Genomic DNA, 17,938 nt, shown 5'->3' on the forward strand with positions numbered 1-17,938 from the left:
TCTTAAAAAAGTTGCAGGCTAATAAACTGCAATAGCAGTAAACTTCTTTTCACTGTGTGTGTGGAGGACACAAATTTATGAAGCAGGTTTTATTTTGGCAAAGTGACATCTCTTGCAGAGAATCTAAATCTGCCTTCCGCAGCACAAATAGTTCCTGAAAGTACGGCAACTGTGCCTGCTCAAAGAATAAGAGATCCGCATCTCCAGTCTGTGTTACTGGTGAAATAATCATGAGAGTGGAGATGACGATGGAGAGGTTGTCGGTGGAAAAGGAAAAGTTTGAGCTCGAGAAATGGAAACTTGTCTTATAAATCCAGCTCTGACAGTGTGTTTACCAAAGAGCTGTCCTTCCTCACACACTTGTGCCAGTGGACTCCACCTTGAGATGTGTGCATCATGGGTAGACCCATACCACCGCGCCATCACCTCAGTCATGTCTGCCTCACACACTAACTTAACATTAATTGAGTCGAAGCCTTTCCTGTTAACAAAAAAAGGTATTTGTTTTAGAAGGTGCCTGGATTCTCACAAGTACCATCAATACAGCCAACAACACCAGGTATGCCGGAGTCTCTGTGAAGTTGCTCTTTGGTGTGTGGATCGATGAGCGCATTGTTGATCTTGAAGGTCTAGAGAAACTCTTCATATCACCTGGAATGCTGTACTTCTGCTTCCATTCAGCACATCACTGTGTTTTGGAAAGATTCCCCGGCATCAAATCAAATAGAAATGAGCAACTGCAATGTTGGGGGTCTGTTATATCTTGCAACTGCAGTGACTGCAGTAACTTGTCAATTCATTTAAATAATTCAGCCCTGCTGAAATGAAGGCTCTCAATAAGTTCTCTGTCTCCACGGACTGTATATCCAGATGATTGGTGCAGTCTCATTACTATTTCACACCTGAAAGCCCACGGATTGTGTGTTAGACACATCATTTTGTCTACCTTTCCCTCCACTTCTGCACAGTAAATCCTGCAGTAACTGTCATAACCCATGTTACCTATGTAACATAGTACTAATACAGCCAGCTTTGCTAAACACAAAATGACTGTTTTGATATCCCTCATTGGTCCATGTAGTGCTGATGATGCTGATGACTGTTCCCAAAGCTGTTCAATAAACCGACCTGTCAGTCCATGTGAGTTCTTCTTTAGACCCCTTGGTTTGTTTATAATAAGCCACAGTGAACATGGACTGAGCCAGATCGTTTTTTCCATAGGTGCACTTAATAATAAAGCTAATTTTCTTTCAGCAGAAAACAGAACTATCAACTATAAACTGTCACAACAGACTGCACCATTTTAAATTCAAATAGCTTTCTCTGTGCAGAAAAGGTCAGAGAAATCTGCTTTCCACCAGAAAAGATTAGGTGAAGACAAAGACACAACTGGAGACAGGGCGTGTGTACATTTGCATAGTGAGATGGTTACTGAGATGTGTACAGTAGATATGTTAATATCTCTGTATAATATAAGATATAACCAATTTTTAATGAGTGTAGTTTTGATTGAAATATTTGTCACTTTATGATCACAACCTTTTGCCAGCTAATCTTCTGTTCAGAACTCGTGTTCATGATCATGCATGTTACAGCTCATACTACGTCTCCATGTCATTAAAACAAAGACATAAAGTGGCTCAGGGGCCCGGTTTTAACTGCTCGGCGTATCATGTTAGACAGTGATATATTACACTGAGTTTAGTTCAGTTGAATAGAGCGCTCAGTCAGTGGGTTTTGTTCAAAGTACATACATGCTATCACAGTGATGTAAGAAGAGTTATTTGGGCTAAAGTAAAAGTCAGCCTTTCATTTTCTGCATGCATAATGTCACACTGTGGGTGAATCAGGAGCACTTAAAGGCTTGGATGGCCGTGAACTCCCCTGGTTGAATCGTTGCTGCAAAAGTGAACAACTGTGTTAGAAGATATCTGCCTCTCAAAGGTGCAAACATGTGGCCATAAAAATTGAAGGAGACAAGTCAACTTTGACTTCTGCAGTTCATTTCAGCAAGAAACTTTCAAGAAGAATTTATACAGCGTGAAATTCTGTTTTGTGCTCCACTAATGGCAAGCTGAAGCTAAAGATTAGGCCTTGAAGAAATCTGATTAAATATCTGGCAGCTTGAATCAGTTCCTTTTTGGGTTCTGGGACAATTTGGGATGAATTTAGCTAATATGATGTGATGTGCTGTCTTTTCAATGCTATGATGAAGTGTTATTAGTTTGCTGCAGCTCTGATTTGCACCTCTGAACGGCTCCTGCTTCCAAACTGACAGAAAAAGCATTTTCGGAGACAAAGCTGAAATAATTCAAACTGATGCCTTGTGCATAAACCACTCATTAAAATTTCCAGGAGACTCTTGTGTTTCGATGCTGAGGGACAATGAGCAAAGAAAACTTTGAAATGGAAATTTGGAGCGTGGAAGATACCTCTGGCACCTACAACTCATCCCACAGTTACTGTGGCGAGGCGATTCGCCTGCAGCAGCAAAGTGCATCTGTGTGTTAATAAGTGCCAAGTTTCATGCCTGTCACCTGCGTAGGGATGGATTTAATGTACAAAGCAAACCACAGGCTTTCTCACACACAAACACTTACAGTCAGCACTTTCAGTTCGTCTGAGATAATCTGGATCAACTGTTGACCATCGGTTTGTTTACAACTTACAACTCATGTCACGGCTCTATTTCTTGACATGTTAGACTGATTGGCTGGCTGTGCTGTGGCACTGATATGAATTTCTGGATATTTTTAGGCAGGTATTTGGGAAACGCCCCTTTGACCAACAGAAAGTCCGGTCCCCTCCTTATGTTTGCTCCACTAGCTTATGCCTGACGTTGTATTTTCTCTTAGAAGCTTTCTTTCACCTGTTAAAAGGGCATCTACAGTTAAGTATGAGCACCCTGTCACTTTAACAAAAATAAAATGATTATTTTTTCTGATATTCAACCACTTAATTTCCCATGAGTCTTCACCATAGTAGGTCTGTAAAAGACCCATCAGAGCTGTAGGAGCTGAGGCTGGCAACCTGCTCCTGCTCTCACAGCTTTTTCTTGTGACATCTCATTAGATCAGTTTGGGCTACTAGAGGTAATCAAAACTGTTATCGAATCATATACTTTAATTCACATTAAAGTTCCTCGATGCACCACCCTTAAAGAGGGAGAAACGATTAAGTGATCCAGCCTCATCGGGGATTCGCCATGAAGCCATGAAGACTTTAAAAAGAGAATCCATTGTACCCAAGTGCTGAACAAAGCTAAGTCAGTCTTAGTGCACCAGGGCCAAATGGTGAGGTAAGGAAAACATGGTCTTTGTTCCTTTGTTTGGTTAGGAGGGTTTCTGTTTTAGCATATGCAGCATAACAGCAGAATGTCTCTCAACAGCAAGTTAGGGCATCACACAGAGACACTGCTTTGAATCTGTCCACCAGTTTTAATGATGAGATGGTGTATGGAGTGCATAGGCATGGCTGAGCATTCACACAGGTGGGAAAAGGTAAAAGATCCTGGGAAGCTGAGTTTAATAGCTCTCTTTTGTCTGTACAACAAAGGAGCATGTGGTCTCAGCCACCATTTTAAGTGGGCTTGGGCCCTGCACATGCTCCATCTCTGTTATCCGAGTCGTCTCTCTCCCCTCGCTGTGTCTCCACTGAACACAGATAGTATTCTGCCAGCAGCGGAGCGAATCACTTCTTGTCTTTACAGCCACATAAATCTCAGCAAGTCCCCTGGGAGACAATACACACATATGCACACACACACACGAACGTGCATACACAAAGCGAGAACAATACCCCGTCTTCACTGCACACGCTCAAATGCTGATGTCGTTGCCAATGGTAATCCTGATCCGTCATAAGAGTCACCTTGTGTGATTATCACCATTATATATTCCCATATTCCCATTTGTGTGTGTGTGTGTGTGTGTGTGTGTGTGTGTGTGTGTGTGTGTGTGTGTGTGTGTGTGTGTGTGTGTGTGTGTGTGTGTGTGTGTCAATTGTATTTCAACCATATTTCAACCTTGTGTGTCTGTGATCATAAACCCATCAACATCTTCATCATGTGAGCTCATGACTCGATAGTACACATGCACATCCCCACACACACTCGAACACACAAAGAACAGAATTTCCTGTTGGCCTTTTTTTTTGTTTTTACACCAATTTGATTCTGCCTATTTGTTTAATATTTATCACATAGACTATATGATCTTACATTATGAGGCAAGAATATTTTTATGTTTTATTCTATTTCATTATTATCTCCAAATCACAGCTAAATCAATTAATTTCAGTTAATTAATCAGTCAATTCAGACAGAGACAGGACTGCACTGACAGCATGCTCCTCAACAACTGGAAACACTTGAAATAAAGATGGAGGCTGCATTGTCCAAAGGTCATAAGTGTTGGACTTTGATGTATTGTGTCTCCAACTCCTAAACAGCACTCGCACTTCAATACCATCCAGACAAGTCACACACCTCTTTTCATGACCCTAAAAGAAAATACACAGTATACTAAAGAGCAGTTGTGCCACCTGTCTGATTTTGATGAATGTAATGCAGTTTCACCTTCACTACCATCATGACCATAACAGAGAAGGAGCCAGCCCAGTGTCAACATTAAAACCAACCCAATCATCATACAGAATAATGATAGTAGATGATTCAGCAAAAACTCAGGATTAGGCTCAATCAGCAGTGCAGCCAGAAATATAGTTATGGATGGATCTTGCATATAATTGGATGGTACACTAAAATCTATAAGTCTGAAATAGGTGTGGAAGAGCCCTCAGTTCTGTCCTATTAAATCATATAGAAAATTACCTTTTTAAGATAACAGCTTTTATTGTATGCAGATGCTTTAAAGGAGTTAGACTGAGCCTGATTTAAGTGAGCACAGCGCACAACAGACTGTCAAATGTGGGATGTGAGAGACAGACAGAGGTATGAATTGTGAATTAAACCTGAGACACCTGAAGGCTCTTCACAGTTAAAAAAGACAGGTGGTATGCCAAAAATAGCTTACCATCAATCCACCAATCAGAACAGAGGAGGGGAGAAAGAGACTGAGACAGAGTGAAAGAGAAATTTTGAAAACAGGTTAATATTTTAAACCGCATAAAAGGTAGAATGAAAGTTGAAGAGAAGCATAAATATCCTCCCGTTGTGTGCGCGTAAGAGAGAGAGAGGCACTGCGGATTAAACCTGAATCATCACTGTTAAAGAGAACGGGGGTCTCAACAGCTTAACAGCAATCCACCAATGAGAACAGAGGAACAAACTGATGGAGGCTAATCAGCTAATCAACATCAGCTGTTTGTACTTTGGTCTGAAAGTGCCGAGTCACCAGCATTGAAAAAGTGGTGGTCATATCAGTGAAATGACTTCAGTGTCAGCGTCCTAAGACCTTGCTGAAGACGTCGATGTGTTTTGTGTGGATACAGTTACAGTTTCAAAAGCCGCCATGTTTGTGTTTTAGCCTAAAACTGTGACAGGTAAAATAACATGACAGTCAACGAGACAGCTGACGGGCTGTCTTTGTGCTTTGAGGCGGAAAAATCAAAAACTGTGAAATCCTTTTTCTTAAAGAGGCATGTTATCTGAAATAAGACAAGTTTGTCAGCAGAAAGGGATCAGTGGGTGACATCACAGCCCATGTGACACACTCCAAGGAGTGCAATACACACTCATTTTAAAGGGACTGAAAAAAAAAAGCATCAAACTATCAAACTTCAGAAAAAAAACAAAACTGCGTAAACAATCTGTATCATTGTTTTTCCACTGGAGCCTTTAATCTGGTTTTATATTTTGTAATGCCGATGCAGATAGAGCCATAGGAAATCTACCTTTCATTAGTACAATACTGGAGGAACCACATTGAATTCCGAAGCGTGTTAGAGTCACATTACTTTAACATCATGCCACTAGCATACATACAGCTATGCTATTACACATTCTCCCTTCAAGTTTTTGCACAGTAGTTCCTGTGTTACCTTGTGATTAAGATAATCCCCAATAATTCATGATGTTCTGATCATGCATAAAAATCAACAAAACTTCAAGTGTTATTGACATGAAATTGAAAGGTCCTCTTTTATTGCCGTTTGCCCTTTCCTTGGACTCTCTATAGCTGCTGTATGTATGCTGCTGGATGAGTCCCAGAGCTCATCACAGTCTCACTAATTGCAACCCAGTGGCGTAACGGTCAATTCATTTAGCTAACCCTTGTGTGTCTGTGCGTGTGTGCGTGTGTGTGTGTGTGTTGGGGGTTTGCGTGTGAGTGCACAGTGAAAGACGTGTTCCCTGCTGTGTCTTTGCTGCTGTAAATGTATACCTGTACTTGTTCATATTTCGTTTTGTGTGCATTTTGATGTATGTTTGCATATGTGCCCACCCCCTACTCTGCTAAAGCCATTCAGCCATGCACTAAACCAAGTGAGGTAAAATACTAGTCAGGTAGCACAAACAAGAGCTAGGAAGACTTTTACAGACCATTAAAAGTTAGAGGTCAGTCACTGCACAACATCTCAGTTTCAGGCTCGGTTTAATGCACACTGTGCTGTGCTGGGCATGAGCACATTCCAGTGAGTGAGACTCCTTCAACAGTTCTCCTCAATCCTCATGATTGTGGTGACCCACCCTGACCTTTCATCTACTGCCACCCTAAGACAATAATAGCTGTACACAAAAACATTAAATGTGCTTAGGACCTTTCCAAAGGATGAATCCTCTCCATTGTGGACACTGCATGGGCTTTTCTCCAGCACCTTCGCTAATTTGTTTGTGCACACAGTATGATAATCTAACCTATCACAGTCAAACAAGAAGATATTTGTGGAAAAATTGATGAAGACCCTTTTTTTAATGATGCTATGGTCATTTATTAAATATCTTTCTCAACCAAATGTTAGAAATTGAGCCCCTGTACTGTGAGGGTTATAGTACAATGTATAGCAAAAAGTATGAGGGGAGGTTTTTTTCTTTTTCATTTTATCATGAGTCTGAATGGAAGCAAATATCAGGCCTAATAATGAGATATTATTACAGCCTGACACTGTGTTCTTGTGAGCTGATTTCTGGTTGGGTTTGTTTTTTCTTCTGTTTTGCTGTAACTGAACAGTAGTGCCTGACACGTCCATCGCAGTGACACGCTTCCATCCGTCAGAGACGCTGTAATTGTTGCCAAGGAGAGTTCATCTTTGTCACAACAATCAAATAAACATGTTGATTTCAGAGTTGTTATTTCTTTAAGTTGACTTACCGTGACCTGTGCAACTGTAGCCATCATCGTTTCTGTTTCAAACTTTCTCCGGCATAAATTCATGAAAGTAACTCGCCTGCTATTTAGGAAGATAATGTTCCCATTCTTAATCCCACCTACCTTAATCAACAGGTCTCATAGCTGCTCACTTGTGCTTTTGTACTTCCATATCAAATTTGATTTTACTCATTTGTACTAACTTTTTATTTGACTGTTGCTGTCCCTTTCAGTGCCAGACCAGGGTCATTATCATAAACTGAAACTAAAAGTAAATGAGAAAAAATAAAATGGTCATGAACTGAAATTGAATATAAACAATGCCCTTTAAAAGAAACTAAAACTAAAATGTAATGGTATTTCCTGGTATTGCCTGACTAATTAAAATTAAAGAGAAATGCACCTAAATTGATTCAGTGTTTAGTTTTTTAGGTGTAAGGTTGTTCTGTTGTCATTTTGCAACACAAGGCTGCACAGTGAAATGAGAGTTGTCGGCCCTTCCTGCTTCACATGCATAAAACATTTATACAATATTTGAATTAGAAGCATTTAGGACTGCATTTTTTGTATTTGCATCCAGGAGAATTTAAAGCAGGAGCAAAAACTGAGTTCTCTGGTTGGTAATATATTTGGCGCCTTAACACATCCAAGATGTTGTAATGGAGCCAGGTCTCTGTAAAGATGTGGGCCTAACACTCAAGGTCCAGTGCACTTTGTCCAATCCCTATATGCTTCCATTTCCAATGGTAGTGAAGGAGTTCCCCTATCAAAGCATTATGACTATTCTGACACAGTCCTCCAAATGTGTTTGTAGCCACAAACTTAGTTGTAACACATTATCTGGCCCGAACACAAACTACTGTAAAACAAAAACAAGAATGAAATTTGAAAGTCGAAACTGAAATAGAATGAAAACTAATTGAAAGTTCAATACTATTATAACCTTGCCCCAGACTCATAAAACATGCTTCTGCTGTTGTCCTATAGGGACCTGAGCTGAATACAATTTGTTGTTCATCTTGAGACCCAAACTAATTACTACATTTTAGTAGTGTTACATAGGGGTATAACAGAATATGTGTCACCCAAAGCACAGTCTTAACCTCATAATTAAATATTAACAGTGTTTTGGATTAGTTTTGGCCTCTCTGGACTACTGGAGGCTTGTTTTCTGCTTTCACTCAGCAGTCAAAAACATAAGACTGACAACTATTCAAAGGCTTCTTTTTTAATCGTTTTCCTGAATTTGCAAGGTTTTATTACAAGGTTGGACTGTCAGACATCTCTGAATTTAGGGAGAAACCATTTTTGAAAGGATTCAGTTGTATACTCTGGCATGCAAGGTACATTGTACCAGGTCCTTGTATTTCTTGAAAGTTCTACATGATGCAATCTAAACATCAAATATTTGCTGTGGCAGTACCAAAGTAAGTAGGGATTTGCTCCATCAATGTGGTCTCAGTTTACTTTGACAAATATTAACATTTGTGCAAAGCACCCGTGCTCAGTCCACTCATTGGACCAGGAAGGCTGATACTTCACATGTCACAGAGACTTGATGTGAGAATTTAATGTAAATTTAGAAACTCTACTCAGAATTTTCAGGCTTCACAGTGCAGCTACATAGAGCTATACAGCTTATATGGTATGAATAAAAGATGAAAAAACAGCATCACAAGACTAAATAGCTGTGGTGTGTATGCCTACCTGAAAGAGAGATGAAGCGTGGGGTTTTGATTGATATGAATGCATGCCAATGGTTACAGAGTTGCTTATGATGCAGCACCAGCATCTTTCAGAGACAGTGTTGGATGTCTCACAGTATGTTGGGGGGTGGCGCGGTTGGAGCTGACAGTCAATGAGCTTCTTCTCTGCTCTGCCACTCTGCACATCTTTACCTTCAGAGCTGTAGTGGACACACTGCAGGAAGAAATGCCCAACTAACTGTAATGGATTATGGTAGTTTTCAGTGATGGATGTGTGGAACTGGACCAGCACTGGTTGTTACATGCTGGGGTGCTGCTGTTGATGCAGGAAGAACATGGAGTGTTGGGTTTTGGGGAGTAAACAGAAGTGTACATCTCTCAGTTTGAGTGTTCAGAGTACATTTTGAGCTGCTCCACAAAACAACCCAACACCATGCCCAAGAAAACAACACAAAATGTTTTGGAGGAAGAGCAACACAAGCAGCTAATGGAGTGTGTTAGAGGCCATTTAGTAAGACATGAAGGTCAGATATCCTCCAACAAGCTCCACCCTGACACCAGTTATATAGAAAAGGTGACCTCCAGATGTCAGAAACGCAGCCAACCAGAGAATGAAAAGGCTTTTCAACAAGGCAACAAAGTCAAAATCACCTTGAGAGCATCAGTCAATGGTGCAGACATGTTCTTTTGTCTTGATGAAGCTGTCAAATGTATTAATGCAGAAAATCTCCTGTGGTATGTCAGCAGCTCTTTGTGCAGTGGATCGACGTGATACATGGTGTTCATCCATGAATCTGAGCACAGGTGACAGTAGAGAAGCTCATGACAGGAGTCTTAAACCAGCAGTTGTTCAGTTAATCAATAATGAGCAGGCTAGTGGGTCTGCAGCCATCATTTCCTCCTTGAATTAGTCATGTTCATGGAGTTCACAGTCAGAGAAGCCACCTCTTTTTGGGTTAAATGGATTGCGGGTTTTCCTTGGGATACCTAAACATTCCCGCCAAGCACATGCATCCATTGACATTGGGCCTCATGCAAGACCATTTTTTGGCAGGTGCTAACCCAATTAAACATCCATTCTACCACCACACCAAATTCTGTTTCTTTAAATATGTTAGTTACTTTTCCAAGTATTCAATATTTATTTTTCGAAATCCACATGAAACGTTGACATCAGCATGAACAATTGCGCACCGCTTAAATATCGTACTTTTAAATTTGATTCGACCATTATTTCTTCCCTCCAAAACAATGATGAAGAGCACCAATGGCAAATGCCATCAGTTAAAAACAAAATTATTACTGGCGCATTAACTGCATGCCAAAATATTCACAGCACTGAAGGCTGAATTGCTTCCTAAGTTACCATGACATTTATAAGGCTTGGCTCACTCAGGAACCCATACAAAACATTCATTTGTGGGCCAGCTTCTGTTCTTTTCGGCTTTGTCGCCCAGATGAGTTGCTGAAGCCCAGTCTGAAGATCGTGAACGTGTCCTCATTTTAGTTGACACGTTGCTCAAGTTTGGAAAGTATTCAGATCATAATAAGGCCCTGTGGGGGTTGTAAAGAGGCAAATACAATACTGTTCATCCCAATAGCACAAGCTTCTTAATGCATTTGTGTGGAAATGTATAAGTAGTGTTTTGATTAGAAGGACATCAGATCCACAGTAGACTGCTGATTTTATGCAGAAATCCGTCTGATAGACAAATGAGACACCAGGATGATAGTTATCATGGAAGCGTGGCATATAGACAGGATAATTCTCACATATACAAGATGGTGCAAATTAAGGCACATTCTTACAGTATTGTTATCACACACACAATCGACACACTTGCTGGCGCACACACACAAAGTGTGGTGATATTTGTGTGTGTATATTATTGCTGACAGGTGAATGCCCCCTCTCTCTCTGTGTTAATGACAACATTAACCCTGGCTATTTGTAACTGCACTAATTAGCCTGCATGGTACACACACACACACACAGACTCGCTCTGACTTAGGTATACTCTGAGGACTCCAATCAGTCTCTCTCACACATACACACAGACATGAACATGCAGTACGTGTTCATGCCAGTGTGATTAAAGAGACAGATGCATTCACACACAATGACAAAAAATGACAAACACACACACAGATAGAAATAAATTAGATATCCAACCTTGCACCCCAGTTATTTATATAATATCCCCTTGGTCTCAGGGTGAGCAGTAAGGTGAATACACACTCCATGGTTTAAAATATCACATACAGCATGAGCTATTCCAAGCCTCTGAAAATGAGATTTTACAGTTTTTATTCCACATTTCTCTGTGCTGAGTTGACTTTTTCAAAACTCCTCACACAGTTCTTTTTACTGACATACATGCTCAGCACAACAGTTAATTGCACATCCAAAATGCACTAATGGAACCAAAACACTTCACACACCTCTCAGGAGCTATAACACTGCCAACATTTGCCTCTCAACAGTATCACTCATTACACAATGACCTAAAAAAAACCCACTAATGACCAGCAGCATTCATCACCAAAGCACCTGGAGGACACTGGCATGATTTGGTTGCACCAGTCCATTTTTTGATGTCCAAATGTCAGTGTTTCCAATCTTTTTGATTGGATACTTTTTCAACCACCAAAGCACTGTGGCTACCCTTACTCTGTGTATAATACCATGTACACTATTACTGTGTTTGCCCACCTGATGCCGGCTGCTGTCGGCTCTTCCTGGCTACCTCACCTGGGCTGGATCCTCAGGTGATCTCCGCTGCTGCCTCTGTAATGTGTCCCCCTGGCTTAGTCCCCTGTCTTGGTGTGGTTAGCGCTCAAGCCTGTTCCAGTGCCATGCCAGTTTCTGCAACTGCGGGAGTCACGTCTACTTGGATCCATGGCCCTGCATTGACCAGATTGCTAGCTAACGCGCCCAGTCAAGATCGCCTCTTCCCTGTTTTCACCGCTGTTTTGTTTCCAGTTCAGGTGCAGGTTGTCCTAGCAGGACTCCCCTTGCCCCAGTGCATTGATGCTGCCTTGTTCGCTTGGCGGCCACGCATTGTGATGGCGCCTGGGGTTCCTTGGGCCTGCAAGGCTACATCAATCAGCTTGCTGGCTGATGTGATGTGTTGTGGTTTTTCCTGTGCTTTCAAACTCTGTTCTTAAACCCCTGGTCATTGCAATCATCTGCCACTCATTCAGACTTAACCATGCTTTTCTCTCTGGCCTATCTGAATTTCTTACGCAGCTCTGCTCCACTTCCCCTTCCATCCTGCTCCTGGTGGTTTCACCATCCACTTTGACTCTACAGACTGCAAAATACCCACAGAATTTCCGGACACGCTAAAATGCTTTGATGTCTCTTAGCACATCAGTGTCCCCATCCATAACCCTGGGCACACCCATGACCTGGTCTGCTCCACTATTATCACAATCAGCCACCTCACTGTCGCTGACCACTGAGTTATTGTATTATCATGGACATTGACATCCCTATCCCAGAATCTAAACACACCAAACACATCATCATTTTCCATGATATCAAGTCCATCTTTCCCTCATCCCTGTCTGCCTGCCTGACTTAAAATTATCCGCCGTCACCCCCTCTCTGAGCCCCTCCACCACAGACTTGGTCTACCTCTCCAATAACACACTGTCCTCCTGTCTCAATCAACTTGCCCTCAAAATCATAAGTGTCTCTTTCACTCATACTGCTCCCTTGTACACCCCTGAACTCTTTCTGATGAAATCCTGGAAACATCAACAAAAGAAGATCTCCAAAAAGCGGCCTCATATTACACACCCTGGCAGCGACAAATCTGAAATCCTCATCATAGGCCCCAAATCCCTTATCAAATCCTGCCATGATTTTCCCTCTTCATAAGTGGGTCTACTGTTCCTGTTTCCACACACATCCATAACCTTAGCATCATCTTTGATCAAACCCCCTGCTTCGAACACCATGTTAACTACAACACAAAAAACCCTACCTTTTTTCATCTTAAAAGCATTGTCAGTCTTCACCCTTCCCTCTCCTTCTCAGCTGCATAAACACTGCCCCCACACAGCTCCCCATGCAACAAAGAATCGTCATGTGCAAAGCCCTCCACAACCTAGCCCCCTCCTACCTGACTGACCCCTATTGCTACCTGCAACCCCAGTTCCGCTGACATCAACATCCTCAACCTTCTCACCTGGTCCAGTCTTTTTTGTGAAACGCTTGGACTCTTCATTTTTAGATTCTACATTTTAAAAATGTTCATTCAGTATTGAAAAATTTGTGGTACAAATTCTAAAAAAACAACCAAACCAAATTGTTTACTGCAGACAGACCCATATGCTATGAAATGGCATAAAAAAAGGAAAGGATGTTCAAATGGTTATTGCAAGTGCATCAAAATTAAACTGTCACACAGCTCTTCCACTTTAAGCCAGAAGAGTTAAACACAGATTTATATTTTTGTTGTGTTCAGGGCATCTGTTCCCAGAAACAGGAATGTTTTTTTTTGAGAACACAGTTTGTATTGCAGATATAAATGCAGTCAATTACTCACAAATCATTCAGGGTTTTCTGTAAATGTTATAAGATGGAAGGGATTTGAGTATCTTGTGTAGTGAAAAAAAAGGTTTGAATATTATGTATTTATTCATTTTTGTCCAGTTGATTAAGAGCAAGGGCTGCCGGTCTGAGGACTGAGCCAGTCACCTGCTTTCATTTAACTATAGAAGTATCTTAACTAGTGTCTATTTGTCCAGATTTCAAGGTATTTGTCTCTGAGATTTCTGCCTCCACCCCTTTACAATGGATGTGAATTAAGTGGTGCTAAGAGCATTGATGACTTTCCTAAAAATAAGTTGCAGCATGTCTTTCCAGATATAGTGTCCTGGTTACTCTAATTCACAGACCTCACTGTCAACAGTTTTCTGTTTCTGTAGTTGAAAGATCTAATGAAAAGTGTTCACAGGGAGATTTTTAATTTGGTTCAACTGAGCCTTTAAGTGCAGCAGAAGGATTTATGGGAATTAAAGGCAGCAGGCTCCACCAAACTGCAGGCTCGCAGTGTGACATATGGCAAGCATGGTGAACAATTTTTATGCTTTTTATGTGACTGTGTGTTAGCATCTGATTGCAGTGGATGTTAACGCAGTCCCTCTGTCTCTGTCTCCCTCAGATGTTCAGCATATTAAACGGAGGGACATTATTTTGAAGAGGGAACTTGGAGAGGGAGCCTTTGGCAAAGTCTTTCTTGCTGAATGTTACAACCTGAGCCCCACCAAGGACAAGATGCTGGTAGCTGTAAAGGTAAGAGATAGATATGTGTCTGTGTGTGTTTGTGTCATTAGTCATGTGGGGACATAAATCTTATTTACAAAAGCACATTGTGGGGACTCGTATTTTCTTATGGGGACAAAACATATAAATATGTAAATCCTTGAATTTTAGGTTGAAGACTTGGGTTAAGGTTAGGGTTAGTGCCAGTGGTTATGGTTAGGGTTCGCTCCAACAGTGAAGGAAACAACATGACTGTGTGTGCATTTGTAAACACCGGCAGCTGTCTTTATATGAAGCAGAGAGTGAAGCAGTGTGTAGAAATGCATCCAGCTGATGGAACAAGTGTGCTCCAGCTGGCTGCAACAGTCAGTTGCATCTCAGAGAGAGACGCTGACAAGCTGTTTGATCACTCTCACGCACATAAGCACACAGCTGCTGTGTGTCTTGATGATGCATCATTTAGTTTGGCCTGACATTGACTTATAAACTCTTAAACACCAGCATCTAGTCCTTGAAGGTGCTCTTTGGGCTAGACTCTCTCTATTAAAGCTGGTTATTATGCTGGAAATGTAAAGATGCATTTCCGAGCATGTTAGGTTGAAGCTAATATTTACTTTTCAATTGATATCATATCATTTTACCCACATTTAAGATAGTAGATGCAGCCTTCAATCTGTCAAAGCAATAAAGGGAAAGAATTAAACACATAATGATAGTAGGATTTGATTTTTAATCCTCTTATAATTAAGGGTTTACATTTCTATGTTGATTCAAATTTAGGAACACCTCCTGCAAGTATAAACTGCATAAAAACCTTCATCAAATTTTGCATTTAGACTGAGGAAACATGCACCCTGATACATAAACAAAACTTTTCCAACTTATGTAAGATGAAACACCAGTATAAGACTGGAACAATGTGTTTAAGTATAAGACACATGTACGTAACACGACTGATGCAAAGGTTGATGAACAAGTGAACAAATGTTTGTTGTTTCTTTCCATTGCAGGAATGTAAACCACAAAAATGAAGGATAAGGCACACTTGGCTGTTGTGTTCCAAAGAAAAATAAACAGATGGTTATGAATTTAAAATGCAGGCCTATATGTCAGTATTAAGTCAAAATACACACACATAAACAAATGGCTCCTATCTTGTCTTTCTAATGCCAGAGTCAAGAGGGTGGATTACGATATTTACAATACTTTCAATTATAGTCGGCAGTCTCTCTCACAAACACACACTCACTCACTCCCTGTTTCTCACACACACAAACACACAAAATGGATCTGTCTCGCTAAAATCCCAGAGCAAAAACTGTCTGTACATATATTACTATTTATCTCTTACTCTCAAATACTCACACACAGACACACAATCATATTTCCATAATTTTTGGGGACATTACGTAGACTTACATTCATTTCCTGGTGACTTGTCCTAACCGTAACCATAACCACTACTTGCCTAACCTTAACCTAGACCTAATCTTAACCCCAGTCTTCTCCCTAAAATGTAATGATTTACATTATGGGGACCTGCATTTTAGTCCCCATAAGGTAGGTGAGTCCCCATGATGTGATGGTGTGAACAGATTTCTGTCTGTACTTACAGACATACCACAGACATGGCCACACACACACACACACACACACACACACACACACATACACACACACACACAAACGAGTCAAAACCAGTCTGTAATTACATACAATTACAATTCTTAACTACTTGTTGTCACAGAGGCTGCACTTACGCAGGTCCATCAATGACATGGCTGCGACCGAGTGCTCTCTGCCAGTGTTTTAAGTTCGGTTCATAACTTGACAAGGCCAACCTAATGCAGTCAGTGAGGTGTGTGTATGTGAGGCGGCTCCTGTACTTGGATGTGATCAGCTTCATTTGTGAAAAAGCCATTTCACAAAGATAGGCAGACCCAAAGTAGGCCCTCACTTTCAGTGCACAGGATGACAGAAGATGAAATGTGTCGTTGTTTATGAGGCCCCAGAAGTCACCATCCTTTGACCTTGCTTTCAGTGTGATGTCATTCTAAAGATCGATCTTCTCATGTCAACTTCAGCTGGCGAACTGAACACCTCATTGAATTTTTCAGCTACCCACTCCACATTGACGGGTGCCAAGGGGTTTGAAATGAAGTAGAGGATGCTCTCCATCTTTTCCAGCTCTTGGAATCATCTGTCAAATTCAGCAGACAGCTTGTTCAATTGGACGCTGCAGTGCTCTGGCTGGAAAGCCTCCTGGTTGCCATTGTGCGACCATAGAAAAATGTGCGAGTTTTTTGTTCTGTAGGTGGCTGTTCAACATCCTGACCTTGAAGAAGTTCACATGAGTTCAACATGTGTAATAGGTCTCTCTCTCTCCCTTGCTGGTCACAGTTGAGCACACCCTTTTTCACTGTCAGGTCGGTTAGGAACCCAAGGTCCAGCAGCCATGTATCGATTGACAGTTCTGGAGAATCTGGTGGTGTTTCTCCTTGACATCAGTTGTCGGATTTTAGCCAACAAATCCACAGAGTGCTACAGCACCTGCTTCATGATATTTGCATGGAGGAGCAGGTCTCAGTAGACAGCCTTCAGCTCCTCCTGTGACAAAACAGTCTCTATTGGAGCGTATGGGCTTGGATGGAATTGACCTCACAACCAGTGATGTAACGTGAAAATTCCACTGTATTACCAATCAGGGGTTGTTGATGGATTACACAGCTAATACATGTCCTGGCCTCTGTTTTCTCTTTCTCATGCACAAGTGTGAGAAAGTCCTGCTTTCTAGTCAAATCTTTGAAGGACAGAAAGTATGAAGTACAAAAATAACGAGCTGTGCAGCGTCCACTATGTATACTGACTCAACAAATTGTACCAAAAAGTTTTGCCGTTTCCCATCTTCCCATACTTGCCTACATGGCACACACATTTGTTTTTTAACTAATGTGAATAACAACTACTACAACTACTGGTAGCCAGGTAGTTTCTGTCCAGAATTGCATGGTTGCCAAGAATTTTGATTGTTAACTTCACACCGCTGATTGCAGTCAACAGGTTGATGACTGCTGGGGTAAAACCTTCATGAAGTGTTCCTGAGCCCATGTAGTAATATCCTTGATACAATCATGTGCTCACAAAGTGGTGAACCTCGCTCCATCCCTGATTGTGAACCACAGAGCCTTTTCAGGATGTCCCTTTCATACCCAATCATGATACCAATGAACCTGTTTACCTGTGGAATGTTCCAAACAGGTGTTTTTGGAGCATTCCACAACTTTCCCAGTCTTTAGTTGCTCCTGTCCCAGCTTATTTGAAACGTGTTAGTGTCATTAAACTCACAATAAGTGTAATTTACAGAAATCAATGAAGTTGATGAGGTGAAACATAAAATGTATTGTCTTTGTACTGTTTTCAGTTATGTTAAAAAAGATTAGCAAGTTATCACATTTTGTTTTATTTATGTTTTACACAGCATCCCAACTTTTTTGGAATCAGGGTTGTAGAATATGATTTAGTGTGAAACACAATGTGTGCAGTTGCATTTGCAGAACAAATGTCCCAGAAAGAAAATATCACAGTCTGAAAACCATCAATCCAGTTTATGACGTTAACACTGTCAGTAAAGCTAATTTATGGCTAATAAGACACAGATTGCATTATGAACATGACCTACGTTGAAGACAGAT

The 17,938-nt window shown here is 41.0% G+C and overlaps 1 protein-coding gene across 1 annotated transcript in view; it reads left to right on the plus strand.

Moving 5' to 3' along the window:
• LOC139337430 (NT-3 growth factor receptor-like) overlaps nucleotides 1-17,938 on the plus strand; it is a 226,607-nt gene that overhangs the window by 171,041 nt on the left and 37,628 nt on the right. The window contains exon 14 of the mRNA XM_070971984.1: nucleotides 14,146-14,276. Coding sequence (XP_070828085.1) covers nucleotides 14,146-14,276 — 131 coding nt within the window. The remainder of the gene's footprint in view (nucleotides 1-14,145; nucleotides 14,277-17,938) is intronic.

This window comes from Chaetodon trifascialis, chromosome 10, assembly GCF_039877785.1.
Source record: "Chaetodon trifascialis isolate fChaTrf1 chromosome 10, fChaTrf1.hap1, whole genome shotgun sequence".
Taxonomy (NCBI): Eukaryota; Metazoa; Chordata; class Actinopteri; order Chaetodontiformes; family Chaetodontidae; genus Chaetodon; species Chaetodon trifascialis.